This window comes from Cherax quadricarinatus, chromosome 35, assembly GCF_038502225.1.
Source record: "Cherax quadricarinatus isolate ZL_2023a chromosome 35, ASM3850222v1, whole genome shotgun sequence".
NCBI classification, from domain to species: Eukaryota; Metazoa; Arthropoda; class Malacostraca; order Decapoda; family Parastacidae; genus Cherax; species Cherax quadricarinatus.
In genome coordinates this window covers 28,051,369-28,072,612 of record NC_091326.1, presented here as the reverse complement: position 1 = coordinate 28,072,612, position 21,244 = coordinate 28,051,369, and the positions used below count along the sequence as shown (strand labels likewise).

Sequence of the window (21,244 nt, the reverse complement as noted above, 5' to 3'; positions counted from 1 at the left end):
AAAACCAAGGGCTGGCATGCAAGACACAATGAGGTCAACGACATCATTAAGAGAACCCTTGCTACAGCTGGATGCCCTGCCGAGAGGGAGCCACGATCCCTTGCAGCAATCAATACCCACAACCCAGCAAACCGCCCCGACGGGATCACCATCTATCCTTGGAAGAATGGCAAGCTCTTAGCATGGGACTATACCTGTGTGTCCACACTGGCTGACACCTATATCCATCACAGTGTGGGGCGACAGGGAGGAGCTGCTGACCACAGGGAGGAGTACAAGATCAGCAAGTACAGGGACATTAGCCAACAGTATCAATTTGTCCCAGTGGGATCAGAGACCTTGGGATCATGGGGAAAAAATGCCACACGTTTCCTTAAAGAATTGGGTTCCAGACTCATCGACACCACCAGGGACCCAAGGGCAGCCACTTTCATGTTCCAGCGCCTCAGCGTCGCCATCCAGAGGGGAAATGCTTGCTGCATACTTGGCTCACGTCCAGCCTCGGAGGAGCTGGAGGAAATTCATCATCTTTGATACATTGTGCCATTGTATTCATGTTTATGTTTTTTCTGTAAATGTATTTTGTTTATTAATAAATGTTCACATATATATATATATATATATATATATATATATATATATATATATATATATACATATATATATATATATATATATATATATATATATATATATATATATATATTTATACACATATATATATATATATATATATATATATATATATATATATGTAAAATGGGTGTCGGAAGAACTCATTTAAAATTAAGTCCTTTCTAAAATTTTCTCTTATACGTTTAAAGATATATTTTTTTCATTAATGTTGATGTAAAAATTCATAATTTTGCACCAAAAGGAACTTAGAAAACTTACCTAACCTTATTATAACAAGCGCAATTTATTTTAGCCTAACCCAGCTAAATATATTTTAGATTTGTTTACAATAATTTAATACTAAACATACACAGTGAAATATATTTTTTTCGTTAGGTTCAGAATGATTTTGGCGAAATTATTGCATACACAAATTTTCACTTGACCTATATGGCAAGATGAGCGTTGCTATTTAAGCCAAGATCGCAAGTTTTGGCTATTCGGCACGACATATATATATATATATTTATTAATATATATATATATATATATATATATATATATATATATACATATATATTATATATATATATTTATTAATATATATAAATATAATATAGGATGGGGTCCACCTCTGGTGTAAATTGTGGGACCCATAGCCTCGGAGAAGTGGATAAAAAAGCTTCAAGGAAGAATATTTGGATTTCTTCCTGAAGCCATTTGAATATTCCACTTCCCCTACCACCCCATCTTTTATATATATATATATATATATATATATATATATATATATATATATATATATATATATATATATATATATATATATATATATATATATATATATATATATATATATATATATATATATATATATATATATATAATGGTAGTAGGTTGGTAGACAGCAACCACCCAGGGAGGTACTACCGTCCTGCCAAGTGAGTGTAAAACGAAAGCCTGTAATTGTTTTACTTGATAGTAGGATTGCTGGTGTCTTTTGTCTGTCTCATAAATATGCAAGATTACAGGCATGTCTTGCTACTTCTACTTACACTTAGGTCACACTACACATACATGTACACGTTTATTTATACACACTCATCTGAGTTTCTTTGATTTTATCTTAATAGTTCTTGGTCTTATTACTTTTCCTTTTATATCCATGGGGAAGTGGAATAAGAATCTTTCCTTCGTAAGCCATGCGTGTTGTAAAAGTCAACTAAAATGCTGGGAACAATGGGCTAGTAACCCCTTTTCCTGTAAAGATTACCAAAAAGAATAAGAAGAAGAAAATTGTCAAAGTGGGAAGTCTGAATGTGCGTGGATGTTGTGCAAATGATAAGAAAGAGATGATTGTGGATGCTATGAATGAGAAGAAACTGGATGTCCTGGCTTTAAGTGACACAGAGCTGAAGGGGGTGGGAGAGTTTTAATGGAGAGGAATAAATGGGATTAGGTCAGGGGTTTCAAATAGAGTTAGAGCTAAAGAAGGAGTAGCAATAATGTTGAAGGATATGCTATGGCAGGAAAAGAGGGACTACAAATGTATAAATTCAAGGATTATGTGGAGTAAAATAAAGATTGGATGTGAAAAGTGGGTTATAGTAAGCGTGTATGCACCTGGAGAAGAGAGAAGTGTAGAGGAGAGAGAGAGATTCTGGGAAATGTTGAGTGAATGCGTGCGGAGTTTTGAACCAAGTGTGAGAGTAATGGTGGTTGGGGATTTCAATGCTAAAGTGGGTAAAAATGTTATGGAGGGAGTAGTAGGTAAATTTGGGGTGCCAGGGGTAAACGTAAATGGGGAGCCTTTAATTGAGCTATGTGTAGAAAGAAATTTGGTAATAAGTAATACATATTTTATGAAAAAGAGGATAAATAAATATACAAGGTATGATGTAGCACGTAATGAAAGTAGTTTGTTAGATTATGTATTGGTGGATAAAAGGTTGATGGGTAGGCTCCAGGATGTACATGTTTATAGAGGGGCAACTGATATATCGGATCATTATTTAGTTGTAGCTACATTAGAGTAAGAGGTAGATGGGAAAAGAGGAAGGTGGCAACAACAAGTAAGAGGGAGGTGAAAGTGTATAAACTAAGGGAGGAGGAAGTTCGGGCGAGATATAAGCGACTATTGGCAGAAAGGTGGGCTAGTGCAAAGATGAGTAGTGGGGGGGTTGAAGAGGGTTGGAATAGTTTTAAAAATGCAGTATTAGAATGTGGGGCAGAAGTTTGTGGTTATAGGAGGGTGGAGGCAGGAGGAAAGAGGAGTGATTGGTGGAATGATGAAGTAAAGGGTGTGATAAAAGAGAAAAAGTTAGCTTATGAGAGGTTTTTACAAAGCAGAAGTGTTATAAGAAGAGCAGAGTATATGGAGAGTAAAAGAAAGGTGAAGAGAGTGGTGAGAGAGTGCAAAAAGGAGAGCAGATGATAGAGTGGGAGAGGCACTGTCAAGAAATTTTAATGAAAATAACAAAAAATTTTTGGAGGGAGTTAAACAAGTTAAGAAAGCCTAGGGAAAGTATGGATTTGTCAGTTAAAAACAGAGTAGGGGAGTTAGTAGATGGGGAGAGGGAGGTATTAGGTAGATGGCGAGAATATTTTGAGGAACTTTTAAATGTTGAGGAAGAAAGGGAGGCGGTAATTTCATGCACTGGCCAGGGAGGTATACCATCTTTTAGGAGTGAAGAAGAGCAGAATGTAAGTGTGGTGGAGGTACGTGAGGCATTACGTAGAATGAAAGGGGGTAAAGCAGCTGGAATTGATGGGATCATGACAGAAATGTTAAAAGCAGGGGGGGCATATAGTGTTGGAGTGGTTGGTACTTTTGTTTAATAAATGTATGAAAGAGGGGAAGGTACCTAGGGATTTGCGGAGAGCATGTATAGTCCCTTTATATAAAGGGAAAGGGGACAAAAGAGATTGTAAAAATTATAGAGGAATAAGTTTACTGAGTATGCCAGGAAAAGTATACCGTGGGGTTATAATTTAAAGAATTAGAGGACAAATTCCAACTACTCCGTTATGGAAAACTGGAGGAGATAATAACTAGAACAGAGTATACTACTGACTCCGGCCATACAATAGAGCGGAAAAATAATGTAAGGGACCTGGGAGTAGTAATGTCTGAGGATCTCACTTTCAAGGATCACAACAGTGCCACGATCGCACGTGCAAAGAAAATGATAGGATGGATAATGAGAACTTTCAAAACGAGAGATGCCAAGCCCATGATGATCCTTTTCAAATCACTTGTTCTCTCTAGGCTGGAATACTGCTGTACATTAACATCTCCATACAAAGCAGGTGAAATCGCAGATCTAGAGAGTGTACAGAGATCCTTTACTGCACGTATAAGTTCTGTCAAGCACCTTAACTACTGGGAACGCTTGGAAGCACTTGACTTGTACTCGTTGGAACGCAGGAGGGAGAGATATATCATAATCTACACTTGGAAAATCTTGGAAGGAATGGTCCCAAATCTGCACACAGAAATCACTCCCTACGAAAGTAAAAGACTGGGCAGGCGATGCAAAATGCCGCCAATAAAAAGTAGGGGCGCCATTGGTACACTAAGAGAAAACACCATAAGTGTCCGGGGCCCAAAACTGTTCAACAGCCTCCCATCAAGCATTAGGGGAATTGCCAATAAACCCCTGGCTGCCTTCAAGAGAGAGCTGGACAGATACCTAAAGTCGGTGCCGGATCAGCCGGGCTGTGGCTCGTACGTCGGACTGCGTGCGGCCAGCAGTAACAGCCTAGTTGATCAGGCCCTGATCCATCGGGAGGCCTGGTCGTGGACCGGGCCGCGGGGGCGTTGATCCCCGGAATAACCTCCAGGTAACCTCCAGGTAAGACAGAATGTAGGATTGCGGATGAGCAGGGAGGCTTCAGAGTTGGTAGGGGATGTGCAGATCAAGTGTTTACATTGAAGCATATATGTGAACAGTATTTAGATAAAGGAAGGGAAGTTTTTATTGCATTTGTGGATTTAGAAAAGGCATATGATAGAGTGGATAGAGGAGCAATGTGGCAGATGTTGCAAGTATATGGAATAGGTGGTAAGTTACTAAATGCTGTAAAGAGCTTTTATGAGGATAGTGAGGCTCAGGTTAGGGTGTGTAGAAGAGAGGGAGACTAGTTACCGGTTAAAGTAGGTCTTAGACAGGGATGTGTAATGTCACCATGGTTGTTTAATATATTTATAGATGGGGTTGGTAAAAGAAGTAAATGCTACGGTGTTCGGGAGAGAGGTGGGATTAAATTATGGGGAATCAAATTCAAAATGGGAATTGACACAGTTACTTTTTGCTGATGATACTGTGCTTATGGGAGATTCTAAAGAAAAATTGCAAAGGTTAGTGGATGAGTTTGAGAATGTGTGTAAAGGTAGAAAGTTGAAAGTGAACATAGAAAAGAGTAAGGTGATGAGGGTATCAAATGATTTAGATAAAGAAAAATTGGATATCAAATTGGGGAGGAGGAGTATGGAAGAAGTGAATGTTTTCAGATACTTGGGAGTTGACGTGTCGGCGGATGGATTTATGAAGGATGAGGTTAATCATAGAATTGATGAGGGAAAAAAGGTGAGTGGTGCGTTGAGGTATATGTGGAGTCAAAAAACGTTATCTATGGAGGCAAAGAAGGGAATGTATGAAAGTATAGTAGTACCAACACTCTTATATGGATGTGAAGCTTGGGTGGTAAATGCAGCAGCGAGGAGACGGTTGGAGGCAGTGGAGATGTCCTGTCTAAGGGCAATGTGTGGTGTAAATATTATGCAGAAAATTCGGAGTGTGGAAATTAGGAGAAGGTGTGGAGATAATAAAAGCATTAGTCAGAGGGCAGAAGAGGGGTTGTTGAGGTGGTTTGGTCATTTAGAGAGAATGGATCAAAGTAGAATGACATGGAAAGCATATAAATCACTAGGGGAAGGAAGAAGGGGTAGGGGTCGTCCTCGAAGGGGTTGGAAAGAGGGGGTAAAGGAGGTTTTGTGGGCGAGGGGCTTGGACTTCCAGCAAGCGTGCATGAGCGTGTTAGATAGGAGTGAATGGAGACGAATGATACTTGGGACCTGACGATCTGTTGGAGTGTGAGCAGGGTAATATTTAGTGAAGGGATTCAGGGAAACCGGCTATTTTCATATAGTCGGACTTGAGTCCTGGAAATGGGAAGTACAATGCCTGCACTTTAAAGGAGGGATTAGGGATATTGGCAGTTTGGAGGGATATGTTGCGCATCTTTATATGTATATGCTTCTAAACTGCTGTATTCTGAGCACCTCTGCAAAAACAGTGATAATATGTGAGTGTGGTGAAAGTGTTGAATGATGATGAAAGTATTTTCTTTTTGGGGATTTTCTTTCTTTTTTGGGTCACCCTGCCTCGGTGGGAGACGGCCGACTTGTTGAAAAAAAAAAAAAAAAAAAAAAAAATATATATATATATATATATATATATATATATATATATATATATATATATATATATATATATATATATATATATATATATATATATATGTCGTGCCGAATATGTAAAACTGGTCAATTAGCAAGAACTCATTTAAAATTAAGCCCTTTCTGAAATTTTCTCTTATACGTTTAAAGATATATATTTTTCATTAATGTTAATGTAAAAATTTTTAATTTTGCACCAAAAGAATCTTAGAAAACTTACCTAACCTTATTATAACAAGAGCAATTTATTTTAGCCTAACCAACTAAACATATTTTAAATACGTTTACAGTAATTCAGTACCAAACAAACACAATCAAATATATTTTTTTAGTTAGGTTCAGAATGATTTTGGCGAAATTACTGCATACACAAATTTTCACTTGTCCTATATGGCAAGATGAGCGTTGCTGTTTAAGCCAAGATCGCAAGTTCTGCCTATTCGGCACTACATATATATATATATATATATATATATATATATATATATATATATATATATATATATATATATATATATATATATATATATATACATATATATATATATATATATATATATATATATATATATATATATATATAAATGTATATATATATATATACAAATATATATACATATATATATATATATATATATATACACATATATATCTATATATATATATACATATATATATATATATACAGATATATATTTATATATATATATACATATATATATATATATATATATATATATATATATATATATATATATATATATATATATATATATATGTCGTGCCGAATATGTAAAACTGGTCAATTAGCAAGAACTCATTTAAAATTAAATCCTTTCTGAAATATATTTAGTTGGGTTAGGCTAAAAAACATTCTTATTGTTATAATAAGGTTAGGTAAGTTTTCTAAGATTCTTTTGGAGCAAAATTAAAAATTTTAACATTAACATTAATGAAAAATATGTATCTTTAAACGTATAAGAGAAAATTTTAGAATGGACTTAATTTTAAATGAGTTCTTGTTAATTGATCAGTTTTACATATTCGGCACGACATATATATATATATATATATATATATATATATATATATATATATATATATATATATATATATATATATATATATATATATATATATATATATATATATATATATATATATTATATATATATATATATATATATATATATATATATATATATATATATATATATATATATATATATATATATATATATATATATATGTCGTGGATGTAGTGCGGATGACAAGAAACAGATGAGTGCTGATGTTATGAATGAAAAGAAGTTGGATGCCCTGGCCCTAAGCGAAACAAAGCTGCAGGGATTAGGGGAGTTTCGGTGGGGGGAAATAAATGGGATTAAATCTGGAGTATCTGAGAGAGTTAGAGCAAAGGAAGGGGTAGCAGTAATGTTGAAGGATCAGTTATGGAAGGAGAAAAGAGAATATGAATGTGTAAATTCAAGAATTACGTGGATTAAAGAAATGTTGGATGCGAAAAGTGTCATTATAAGCGTGTATACACCTGGAGAAGAGAGGAATGTAGAGGAGAGAGAGAGATTTTGGAAGATGTTAAGTGAATGTATAGGAGCCTTTGAACCTAGTGAGAGAGTAATTGTGCTAGGGGACCTGAATGCTAATGCAGGAGAAACTTTTAGAGAGGGTGTGGTAGGTAAGTTTGGGGTGCCAGGTGTAAATGATAATGGGAGCCCTTTGATTGAACTTTGTAAGGAAGGGGTTTAGTTATAGGTAATACATATTTTAAGAAAAAGAGGATAAATAAGTATACAAGATATGATGTAGGGCGAAATGACAGTAGAATGTTGGATTATGTATTAGCAGATAAAAAACTGTTGAGTAGACTTCAGGATGTACATGTTTATAGATATATCATGTTTATAGATATATACAGATATATCAGATCACTTTCTAGTTGTAGCTACACTGAGAGTAAAAGGTAGATGGGATACAAGGAGAATAGAAGCATCAGGGAAGAGAGAGGTGAAGGTTTATAAACTAAAAGAGGAGGCAGTTAGGGTAAGATATAAACAGCTATTGGAGGATAGATGGGCAAATGAGAGCATAGGCAATGGGGTCGAAGAGGTATGGGGTAGATTTAAAAATGTAGTGTTAGAGTGTTCAGCAGAAGTTTGAGGTTACAGGAAAGTGGGTGCGGGAGGGAAGAGGAGCGATTGGTGGAATGATGATGTAAAGAGAGTAGTAAGGGAGAAAAAGTTAGCATATGAGAAGTTTTTACAAAATAGAAGTGATGCAAGGAGGGAAGAGTATATGGAGAAAAAGAGAGAGGTTAAGAGAGTGGAGAAGCAATGTAAAAAAAGAGCAAATGAGAGAGTGGGTGAGATGTTATCAACAAATTTTGTTGAAAATAAGAAAAAGTTTTGGAGTGAGATTAACAAGTTAAGGAAGCCTAGAGAACAAATGGATTTGTCAGTTAAAAATAGGAGAGGAGAGTTATTAAATGGAGAGTTAGAGGTACTGGGAAGATGGAGGGAATATTTTGAGGAATTGTTAAATGTTGATGAAGATAAGGAAGCTGTGATTTCGTGTATAGGGCAAGGAGGAATAACATCTTGTAGGAGTGAGGAAGAGCCAGTTGTGAGTGTGGGGGAAGTTCGTGAGGCAGTACGTAGAATGAAAGGGGGTAAGGCAGCCGGGATTGATGGGATAAAGATACAAATGTTAAAAGCAGGTGGGGATATTGTTTTGGAGTGGTTGGTGCAATTATTTAATAAATGTATGGAAGAGAGTAAGGTACCTAGGGATTGGCAGAGAGCGTGCATAGTTCCTTTGTATAAAGGCAAAGGGGACAAAAGAGAGTGCAAAAATTATAGGGGGATAAGTCTGTTGAGTATACCTGGTAAAGTGTATGGTAGAGTTATTATTGAAAGAATTAAGAGTAAGATGGAGAATAGGATAGCAGATGAACAAGGAGGCTTTAGGAAAGGTAGGGGGTGTGTGGACCAGGTGTTTAGATGAGTATTTAGATAAGGCTAAAGAGGTCTTTGTGGCATTTATGGATTTGGAAAAGGCGTATGACAGGGTGGATAGGGGGGCAATGTGGCAGATGTTGCAGGTGTATGGTGTAGGAGGTAGGTTACTGAAAGCAGTGAAGAGTTTTTACGAGGATAGTGAGGCTCAAGTTAGAGTACGTAGGAAAGAGGGAAATTATTTCCCAGTAAAAGTAGGCCTTAGACAAGGATGTGTGATGTCACCATGGTTGTTTAATATATTTATAGATGGGGATGTAAGAGAAGTAAATGCTAGGGTCTTGGCAAGAGGCGTGGAGTTAAAAGATAAAGAATCACACATAAAGTGGGAGTTGTCACAGTTGCTCTTTGCTGATGACACTGTGCTCTTTGGAGATTCTGAAGAGAACTTGCAGAGATTGGTGGATGAATTTGGTAGGGTGTGCAAAAGAAGAAAGTTACAAGTGAATACAGGAAAGAGTAATGTTATGAGGATAACAAAAAGATTAGGTGATGAAAGATTGGATATCAGATTGGAGGGAGAGAGTATGGAGGAGGTAAATGTATTCAGATATTTGGGAGTGGACGTGTCAGCGGATGGGTCTATGAAAGATGAGGTAAATCATAGAATTGATGAGGGGAAAAGGGTGAGTGGTGCACTTAGGAGTCTGTGGAGACAAAGAACTTTGTCCTAGGAGGCAAAGAGGGGAATGTATGAGAGTATAGTTTTACCAACGCTCTTATATGGGTGTGAAGCATGGATGATGAATGTTGCACCGAGGAGAAGGCTGGAGGCAGTGGAGATGTCATGTCTGAGGGCAATGTGTGCTGTGAATATAATGCAGAGAATTCGTAGTTTGGAAGTCAGGAGGAGGTGCGGGATTACCAAAACTGTTGTCCAGAGGGCTGAGGAAAGGTTTTTGAGGTGGTTCGGACATGTAGAGAGAATGGAGCGAAAGAGAGTGATTTCAAGAGTGTATCAGTCTGTAGTGGAAGGAAGGCGGGGTAGGGGTCGGCCTTGGAAAGGTTGGAGGGAGGGGGTAAAGAAGGTTTTGTGTGCGAGGGGCTTGGGCTTCCAGCAGGCATGCATGAGCGTGTTTGATAGGAGTGAATGGAGACAAATGGTTTTGAATACCTGACGTGCTGTTGGAGTGTGAGCAAAGTAACATTTATGAAGGGGTTCAGGGAAACCGGCAGGCCGGACTTGAGTCCTGGAGATGGGAAGTACAGTGCCTGCACTCTGAAGGAGGGTTGTTAATATTGCAGTTTAAAAACTGTAGTGTAAAGCACCCTTCTGGCAAGACAGTGATGGAGTGAATGATGGTGAAAGTTTTTCTTTTTCGGGCCACCCTGCCTTGGTGGGAATATATATATATATATTTTTTTTATTATTATCACACCGGCCGATTCCCACCAAGGCAGGGTGGCCCGAAAAAGAAAAACTTTCACCATCATTCACTCCATCACTGTCTTGCCAGAAGGGTGCTTTACACTACAGTTTTTAAACTGCAACATTAACACCCCTCCTTCAGAGTGCAGGCACTGTACTTCCCATCTCCAGGACTCAAGTCCGGCCTGCCGGTTTCCCTGAATCCCTTCATAAATGTTACTTTGCTCACACTCCAACAGCACGTCAAATATTAAAAACCATTTGTCTCCATTCACTCCTATCAAACACGCTCAAGCATGCCTGCTGGAAGTCCAAGCCCCTCGCACACAAAACCTCCTTTACCCCCTCCCTCCAACCCTTCCTAGGCCGACCCCTACCCCGCCTTCCTTCCACTACAGACTGATACACTCTTGAAGTCATTCTGTTTCGCTCCATTCTCTCTACATGTCCGAACCACCTCAACAACCCTTCCTCAGCCCTCTGGACAACAGTTTTGGTAATCCCGCACCTCCTCCTAACTTCCAAACTACGAATTCTCTGCATTATATTCACACCACACATTGCCCTCAGACATGACATCTCCACTGCCTCCAGCCTTCTCCTCGCTGCAACATTCATCACCCACGCTTCACACCCATATAAGAGCGTTGGTAAAACTATACTCTCATACATTCCCCTCTTTGCCTCCAAGGACAAAGTTCTTTGTCTCCACAGACTCCTAAGTGCACCACTCACTCTTTTTCCCTCATCAATTCTATGATTCACCTCATCTTTCATAGACCCATCCGCTGACACGTCCACTCCCAAATATCTGAATACGTTCACCTCCTCCATACTCTCTCCCTCCAATCTGATATTCAATCTTTCATCACCTAATCTTTTTGTTATCCTCATAACCTTACTCTTTCCTGTATTCACCTTTAATTTTCTTCTTTTGCACACCCTACCAAATTCATCCACCAATCTCTGCAACTTCTCTTCAGAATCTCCCAAGAGCACAGTGTCATCAGCAAAGAGCAGCTGTGACAACTCCCACTTTGTGTGTGATTCTTTATCTTTTAACTCCACGCCTCTTGCCAAGACCCTCGCATTTACTTCTCTTACAACCCCATCTATAAATATATTAAACAACCACGGTGACATCACACATCCTTGTCTAAGGCCTACTTTTACTGGGAAAAAATTTCCCTCTTTCCTACATACTCTAACTTGAGCCTCACTATCCTCGTAAAAACTCTTCACTGCTTTCAGTAACCTACCTCCTACACCATACACTTGCAACATCTGCCACATTGCCCCCCTATCCACCCTGTCATACGCCTTTTCCAAATCCATAAATGCCACAAAGACCTCTTTAGCCTTATCTAAATACTGTTCACTTATATGTTTCACTGTAAACACCTGGTCCACACACCCCCTACCTTTCCTAAAGCCTCCTTGTTCATCTGCTATCCTATTCTCCGTCTTACTCTTAATTCTTTCAATTATAACTCTACCATACACTTTACCAGGTACACTCAACAGACTTATCCCCCTATAATTTTTGCACTCTCTTTTATCCCCTTTGCCTTTATACAAAGGAACTATGCATGCTCTCTGCCAATCCCTAGGTACCTTACCCTCTTCCATACATTTATTAAACAATTGCACCAACCACTCCAAAACTATATCCCCACCTGCTTTTAACATTTCTATCTTTATCCCATCAATCCCGGCTGCCTTACCCCCTTTCATTTTACCTACTGCCTCACGAACTTCCCCCACACTCACAACTGGCTCTTCCTCACTCCTACAAGATGTTATTCCTCCTTGCCCTATACACGAAATCACAGCTTCCCTATCTTCATCAACATTTAACAATTCCTCAAAATATTCCTTCCATCTTCCCAATACCTCTAACTCTCCATTTAATAACTCTCCTCTCCTATTTTTAACTGACAAATCCATTTGTTCTCTAGGCTTTCTTAACTTGTTAATCTCACTCCAAAACTTTTTCTTATTTTCAACAAAATTTGCTGATAACATCTCACCCACTCTCTCATTTGCTCTCTTTTTACATTGCTTCACCACTCTCTTAACCTCTCTCTTTTTCTCCATATACTCTTCCCTCCTTGCATCACTTCTACTTTGTAAAAACTTCTCATATGCTAACTTTTTCTCCCTTACTACTCTCTTTACATCATCATTCCACCAATCGCTCCTCTTCCCTCCTGCACCCACTTTCCTGTAACCACAAACTTCTGCTGAACACTCTAACACTACATTTTTAAACCTACCCCATACCTCTTCGACCCCATTGCCTATGCTCTCATTAGCCCATCTATCCTCCAATAGCTGTTTATATCTTACCCTAACTGCCTCCTCTTTTAGTTTATAAACCTTCACCTCTCTCTTCGCTGATGCTTCTATTCTCCTTGTATCCCATCTACCTTTTACTCTCAGTGTAGCTACAACTAGAAAGTGATCTGATATATCTGTGGCCCCTCTATAAACATGTACATCCTGAAGTCTACTCAACAGTCTTTTATCTACCAATACATAATCCAACAAACTACTGTCATTTCGCCCTACATCATATCGTGTATACTTATTTATCCTCTTTTTCTTAAAATATGTATTACCTATAACTAAACCCCTTTCTATACAAAGTTCAATCAAAGGGCTCCCATTATCATTTACACCTGGCACCCCAAACTTACCTACCACACCCTCTCTAAAAGTTTCTCCTACTTTAGCATTCAAGTCCCCTACCACAATTACTCTCTCACTTGGTTCAAAGGCTCCTATACATTCACTTAACATCTCCCAAAATCTCTCTCTCTCCTCTGCATTCCTCTCTTCTCCAGGTGCATACACGCTTATTATGACCCACTTCTCGCATCCAACCTTTACTTTAATCCACATAATTCTTGAATTTACACATTCATATTCTCTTTTCTCCTTCCATAACTGATCATTTAACATTACTGCTACCCCTTCCTTTGCTCTAACTCTCTCAGATACTCCAGATTTAATCCCATTTATTTCCCCCCACTGAAACTCTCCTACCCCCTTCAGCTTTGTTTCGCTTAGGGCCAGGACATCCAACTTCTTTTCATTCATAACATCAGCAATCATCTGTTTCTTGTCATCCGCACTACATCCACGCACATTTAAGCAACCCAGTTTTATAAAGTTTTTCTTCTTCTCTTTTTTAGTAATTGTATACAGGAGAAGGGGTTACTAGCCCATTGCTCCCGGCATTTTAGTCGCCTCATACGACACGCATGGCTTACGGAGGAAAGATTCTTTTCCACTTCCCCATGGACAATAGAAGAAATAAAAAAGAACAAGAGCTATTTAGAAAAAGGAGAAAAACCTAGATGTATGTATATATATATATGCATGTGCGTGTCTGTGAAGTGTGACCAAAGTGTTAGTAGGAGTAGCAAGATATCCCTGTTATCTTAGCGTGTTTATTTATATATATATATATATTTATATATATATATATATTTATATATATAAATATATATATATATATATATATAAATATATATATATATATATATATATATATATATATATATATATATATGTCGTGCCGAAGAGGCAGAACTTGCGATCTTGGCTTAAATAGCAACGTTCATCTTGCCATATAGGACAAGTGAAAATTTGTTTATGCAATAATTTCGCCAAAATCATTCTGAACCTAACGAAAAAAATGTTTCACTGTGTTTGTTTAGTATTAAATTATTGTAAACAAATCAAAAATATATTTAGTTGGGTTAGGCTAAAATAAATTGTTCTTGTTATAATAAGGTTATGTAAGTTTTCTAAGATTCTTTTGAAGCAAAATTGAAAAATTTTACATTAACATTAATGAAAAAAATATATCTTTGAACGTATTAGAGAAAATTTCAGAAAGGTCTTAATTTTAAATGAGTTCTTGCTAATTGACCAGTTTTACATATTCGGCACGACATATATATATATATATATATATATATATATATATATATATATATATATATATATATATATATATATATATATATATATATATATATATATATATATATATATATATATATATATATATATTCATTTATATATACATATATATATATATATATATATATATATATATATATATATATATATATATATATATATATATATATATATATATATATATATATATATATATATATATATATATATATGCAAAACAACCACTCTGAAAGAATAGAGAAATTCCAAGCGCTTTCGTGACTACTCACATTATCAAGTAGTTCCTTGATAATGTGAGTAGTCACGAAAGCGCTTGGAATTTCTCTATTCTTTCAGAGTGGTTGTTTTGCATATTCTGAAATCACCTGTTTACTGTGATCTTATTGCATATATATATATATATATATATATATATATATATATATATATATATATATATATATATATATATATATATATATATATATATATGCAATAAGATCACAGTAAACAGGTGATTTCAAAATATACAAAACAACCACTCTGAAAGAATAGAGAAATTCCAAGCGCTTTCGTGACTACTCACATTATCAAGGAACTATGAAAGTAAAGCATCCAAGGAAGCTATATAAGGGGTCCGGCCATGACCTCACTATCAGATCCCACAACGGTTAAACACGTGACGCGCGCCGACCCAACTTGGATAGGTCCCTTGCACAACTCACCCCCAAGCTATTCTACCCAAGAAAATTTAAAAATTATTATCTGTCCAGTGTATTATTAAATTCTTCCCAAATTCTTTTAATTATAAATGGATCTAATTTATATAAACCAAAGGAAATATTCATATTATTGTCAAAACTGCTTTTTATGAAACAAGATTCAATTATATTCCTGTCGACCATGGACTTGCTTGATACTACTTTCTCAACTTTTTGAAAATAAATTGGATGGTTAAAATCTCTTACATGAATAAATAGAGCATTGGAATCTTGTCCAGTTCTAATGCTATATTTATGTTGTTTTAATCTTAGTTCGATATTTTTACCAGTTTGACCGTAATAAACTTTATCGCAAATTTTACAAGGAATCTTATAGACACATCCATCAGCATTTTGGGGTGAATTCTTTATCAAAAGTTTTTTCACTGTATCAAGATTTTTGAATACAGCTTTAATATTAAAAGTCTTAAGAAGAGAAGGCATATCAACCAAGTTTTCATGGTAAGGGAGAACCAACATATTTTTAGTTGAATAAGGCTGGTTGTCCCTTTTTGGATTATAAAAAGTGTTTCTAGCAACTTTAAAAGATTTATCAATTACATTTCTTGGGTATTTTAAATCATTACCTATTTCATAAATTTTGGATATTTCCTCATCTATGAACTCAGGACTACAAATTCGTAAAGCTCTCAAAAACACTGATGAGAAAACAGACAGTTTGACTCTATCTTGATGCGAGGAATAATAGTGGACATAGGAACAGTTATTTGTAGGTTTTCTGTAAATTTTAAATTTGAATTCATTATTACCCTTAATAATTAAAACATCTAGAAAAGGCAATGAGTTATTTTCTTCAAACTCGACAGTAAAGTTTATAGAATGGGCTAAGCTATTTAATTTTCCAAGGAAATGGTGTATATCTACACCAATGCTCTATTTATTCATGTAAGAGATTTTAACCATCCAATTGATTTTCAAAAAGTTGAGAAAGTAGTATCAAGCAAGTCCATGGTCGACAGGAATATAATTGAATCTTGTTTCATAAAAAGCAGTTTTGACAATAATATGAATATTTCCTTTGGTTTATATAAATTAGATCCATTTATAATTAATAGAATTTGGGAAGAATTTAATAATACACTGGACAAATAATAATGTTTAAATTTTCTTGGGTAGAATAGCTTGGGGGTGAGTTGTGCAAGGGACCTATCCAAGTTGGGTCGGCGCGCGTCACGTGTTTAACCGTTGTGGGATCTGATAGTGAGGTGCTGGCCAGACCCCTTATGTAGCTTCCTTGGATGCTTTACTTTCATAGTTCCTTGATAATGTGAGTAGTCACGAAAGCGCTTGGAATTTCTCTATTCTTTCAGAGTGGTTGTTTTGTATATATATATACATATATATATATATATATATATATATATATATATATATATATATATATATATATATATATATATATATATATATATATATATATATATATATATATATATATATATATATATATATATATGTAGATTTTCAAAATAATATGAATATTGCTTTAGCGTTATACAAACTAGATGTTCCAGCTGGTTTGTCTGTGAGTGATTTAGTGTAGGATGTTCTTGAATATTATGTAATTCCATTTTCATTGTACACTGGTGATATACAAATTTGCATTCGACTAGGAGTAAAGCCTCGTCTAAAGGCATATAGAGCCTTAAAAATACATCAACCTAGGGTCAAGCTTGTTTCTTCACAATAAGCGCTAGATAGATGGTCAATACCCTTGTGGACAATTACCCAGAAGAACAGATAAACTTGCAAGTACAAAAAAATAAATAACAATAACCTAAAATATACAACACACAACACCAGTACACAAAATTACCAAACAATAGTATACCTTTACCAGGTACCCAGAGTTAGGCCACCTTAATATTTCAAAACATTACGAGAAATTCACTAGTATACTGCTACTAGTTATTTAAAGTTAAGCCAAATGAAATATTATAGCAGTGGGTCTCCCTGCCCTCACCTTTCTGCTGGGCTTTATCCTACTAGGAAGAACACTTTTATTTCTGTACTCTCCAAGTCATAAACAGGTCCCACATAAATACCTGGGTCATACTAGTATCATAAAAGCACAAACAACATCACCAAAACCTAAACAACACTGAAACACCACAACTTACGTAACTCAGCCTAACTCTCTCGCCTCTACACTCAAATTCTCCCTGTCTAAAACACGTCCAATTCGCATTAATTGACAATATTGTATGGAGCGCTTTTTCCACCACACTTCACATTTTACAACACTGCAGTATCCTGCATAATAACTGGTATGTACAGGAAATTATATAAATTCCTCACATTTAATACAATTACCTGGTCAAACATTAAAGGAGAATAATCAGATCAATAATGTACATTATCAGGTCGCGGGCCACCACAGAACGTGACAGTGACACCAGAGGTGACAAGTCTTAATGTATCCTGGGACCCACCAGATGAGCCGCCCAGCTACTACCTCGCTCAAGTTGATTCAGAAAGTTACGAAACCAATCAAACCTCCGTCGTCATACTGGACTTAGAACCTTGTACTTATTATGTGATAACTCTGACATCAGTGTACGACGACGAGGAATATGTAACTACGAGCACTGGTTCAACAAGTTCTCCAGGTAAGTCCTCACGAGCACTGGCTTAACAAGTTCTCCAGGTAAGTCCTCACGAGTACTGGCTCAACAAGTTCTCCAGATAAGTCCTCACGAGTACTGGCTCAACAAGTTCTCCAGGTAAGTCCTCACGAGTACTGGCTCAACAAGTTCTCCAGGTAAATCCTCACGAGTACTGGCTCAACAAGTTCTCCAGGTAAGTCCTCACGAGTACTGGCTCAACAAGTTCTCCAGGTAAGTCCTCACGAGTACTGGCTCAAGTTCTCCAGGTAAGTCCTCACGAGTACTGGCTCAACAAGTTCTCCAGCTAAGTCCTCACGAGTACTGGCTCAACAAGTTATCCAGGTAAGTCCTCACGAGTACTGGCTCAACAAGTTCTCCAGTTAAGTCCTCACGAGTACTGGCTCAACAAGTTCTCCAGGTAAGTCCTCATGAGTACTGGCTCAACAAGTTCTCCAGGTAAGTCCTCACGAGTACTGGCTCAACAAGTTCTCCAGGTAAGTCATCAGGAGTACTGGCTCAACAAGTTCTCCAGGTAAGTCCTCACGAGTACTGGCTCAACAAGTTCTCCAGGTAAGTCCTCATGAGTACTGGCTCAACAAGTTCTCCAGGTAAGTCCTCACGAGTACTGGCTCAACAAGTTCTCCAGGTAAGTCCTCATGAGTACTGGCTCAACAAGTTCTCCAGGTAAGTCCTCACGAGTACTGGCTCAACAAGTTCTCCAGGTAAGTCCTCACGAGTACTGGCTCAACAAGTTCTCCAGGTAAGTCCTCATGAGTACTGGCTCAACAAGTTCTCCAGGTAAGTCCTCACGAGTACTGGCTCAACAAGTTCTCCACGTAATTCGTCATATGTACCTCTTAATTACATTCATATTGACATTACCTTCCATGTTGTTAACTTCCCATCTTGTTAACCTCCCATGTCATTAACCTCCTATGTTGTTAAGGAATGCATAATCTGCAGGCATACTACTAAGTCCCTAGTGACAGATAACGGAGGTGAATTCTGTATTGAGATTCTTGAAAAGTGTGTACTTTGTACAAGATCTCAAGGCGACCATTGTACCTCACCATCCAGCCAATAAGAAGGTAAAAGATGTTTTGAGATTTACTATCAATCCCAATAGTGCAACCTGAGGTCAAGTTATAGTTGATGTTCAGTGTGTCATAATTTTGCTTACATTGCCTTTATAGGTGATACTCCACATTATGCATCGTGAGGTGTAGATAAGTGCTTAATGTATGAGTTTTTATATTCCACTCCGAAACCAAACTATAATCCTTATGATTTGATAGCGACTCATACCAACTTAGCTCAAGGTGTCTTCAGAAGAATACGAGAAACATTTCATAAATCAACAGCAGAATTTACAGGAGTATCTAACACTCGAGCAAAACCAACAAAAATTAAAATAGGTTCGAATTTTATGCTAATTTCAATAAAACATTCGCAATGCTAGAGTTCAATCAAAAGTTTGTTGGTCCATAGATAGTCGAACATGTCAGTGGCAATAAGTATAAAGTTAGAGAAATTAGCACTGGTCAGTATAAAGAAACACACTTAGATCATATGATATTAGTATGTAAGAATGACAAGGTTCTTAACACTCAGACGAGTTTGACAGACTGACGATCCTCCTGACTCAATACCCTCTACTTCTAACAACCAGACAGACGAACAACTAGATTGTCATTATTCCCTACGTACCTAACAAGTAATGAGAAACCCTCAAGTTTCACTTGTTAATGTAGACTGCTCTGTATATGTAAATCTCACCGTAGCAGAGTTGGAATTAACCGTAAACAACCTGTATAGATGAATAGTATAGTACAGAAAGTATTTCAACTGTGTGTATATAAGTCTTCTTGTATGTCGATTTAACCACGGTGCAATTTTTTTTTAATAAGTGTTCACGTTCTCTCTGAATTCTGAGATTTAACAATAAAAGACTTGTGTGCACCTAGTTTGCTTTCCTATTAACACTTTCTTCTTTGTAAATATACTTCCTCAGAATCCATAGATCACATGAATACAGTTTGTATTGATTCTACCATTTACCACGATTTGTAATGCATTATGTATAATTTCTTATATTCATTTGTTGTGTACAATTGTATATAGTCTTGAATAGAATCAACCCAGTGCCAAAATGTTTACTGTCTATCCTTTGTATGAGTTAGCTGTATACTTGGAATGCCATTCATTAATGTTACTGAGCTGTCAAGAGTGATACTTGTGTAGTACACTTGCACAGATAGTTCCCACTTTAGAGTAAGGCTTTCTTGCTAGTTGTGACGTCACATCACCTCGTGAACCTGTGAGTCAACCTAGAGGCCTCTGCCTCACTGCTCGCCAGGTTTTAGGTATGGTAGATAGGCCACCTGGGCTCTTCTCCTTTCAGTATCTGTAATTATATGCCTCCAAGACATCTAACGTGTGTATCACTTACTCCAAATGCCCTCTGATGAATTCCACGACAATGGTTACCATTCTTGATAGTTAACTTCCATGGTAGTTACCTTCTATGATACCTAAAGTGTACCTGGAGGGTGCTTCACAAGTCAACGCCCACGTGGCCCTGTCCCTGACCAGGCTTCATGGTGGATCAGGCCCTGATCAGCCAGACTGTTACTGCTGGCTGCTCTCAAGCAAACGTTTGAACCGCAGTCTGCATGGTCAGGTACTGACTTTATGTGCCTGTCCAGCTTCTTCTTGAAGACAACCAGGGGTCTATTGGTAACCTCACTTATGTATGCTGCGAGACATTTGAACAGACTTGGGCCCCTGACATTTATTGTGTTGTTTCTTAGTACACTTATGGAGCCCCTCCTTTTCTGAGCCCCTCCTTTGCAGAGATGTTAAACTGCCTGCCGATTCTTTAGCTTTCTTAGGGAGTGATTTGCATGTGCATTTGGGACTAGTCCCTATAGAATTTTCCATACATATAATCATGTATCTTTCTAACCTGCACTCCAAGAAGGGCATTTCAATCATTCACAGTAATTTAGGTACTTTATTGTACTTATACTTGTAATGAAAGTTCTCTGTATATTCTTCATATCCACAATTTTTTCTGCCTTGAAAGTGACCGTTAATATATAGCAGTACACCGGCCTAGAGAGAACAAATGATTTGAAAAAAAAAAATCATTGGTTTGGCATCCCTAGTTTTGAAGGTTTTCATTATCCATCTTATCATTTTCCTCGCAGATGTGATAGATACATTGTTGTGATCTCTTAAAGTGAGATCCTCTGACAGTATCACTCTCAAGTCCTTCACATTAGTTTTTCGCTCTATTGTGTGGTTGGAATTTGTTTTATATTCCGAACCATAGCAGAATAATTGAAATTTGTCTTCAGTGAACTTATTGTTTTCTGAGTCCCATTTAAACACTTGGTTAAACACTT

The 21,244-nt window shown here is 36.9% G+C and overlaps 1 protein-coding gene across 2 annotated transcripts in view; it reads left to right on the top strand.

Moving 5' to 3' along the window:
* Positions 1–21,244, top strand: part of LOC128703679 (phosphatidylinositol phosphatase PTPRQ) — a 90,232-nt gene that overhangs the window by 28,373 nt on the left and 40,615 nt on the right. For both annotated transcript variants that reach the window (XM_070091477.1, XM_070091476.1), the window contains exon 3: positions 17,595–17,840. In XM_070091477.1, coding sequence (XP_069947578.1) covers positions 17,595–17,840 — 246 coding nt within the window. The remainder of the gene's footprint in view (positions 1–17,594; positions 17,841–21,244) is intronic.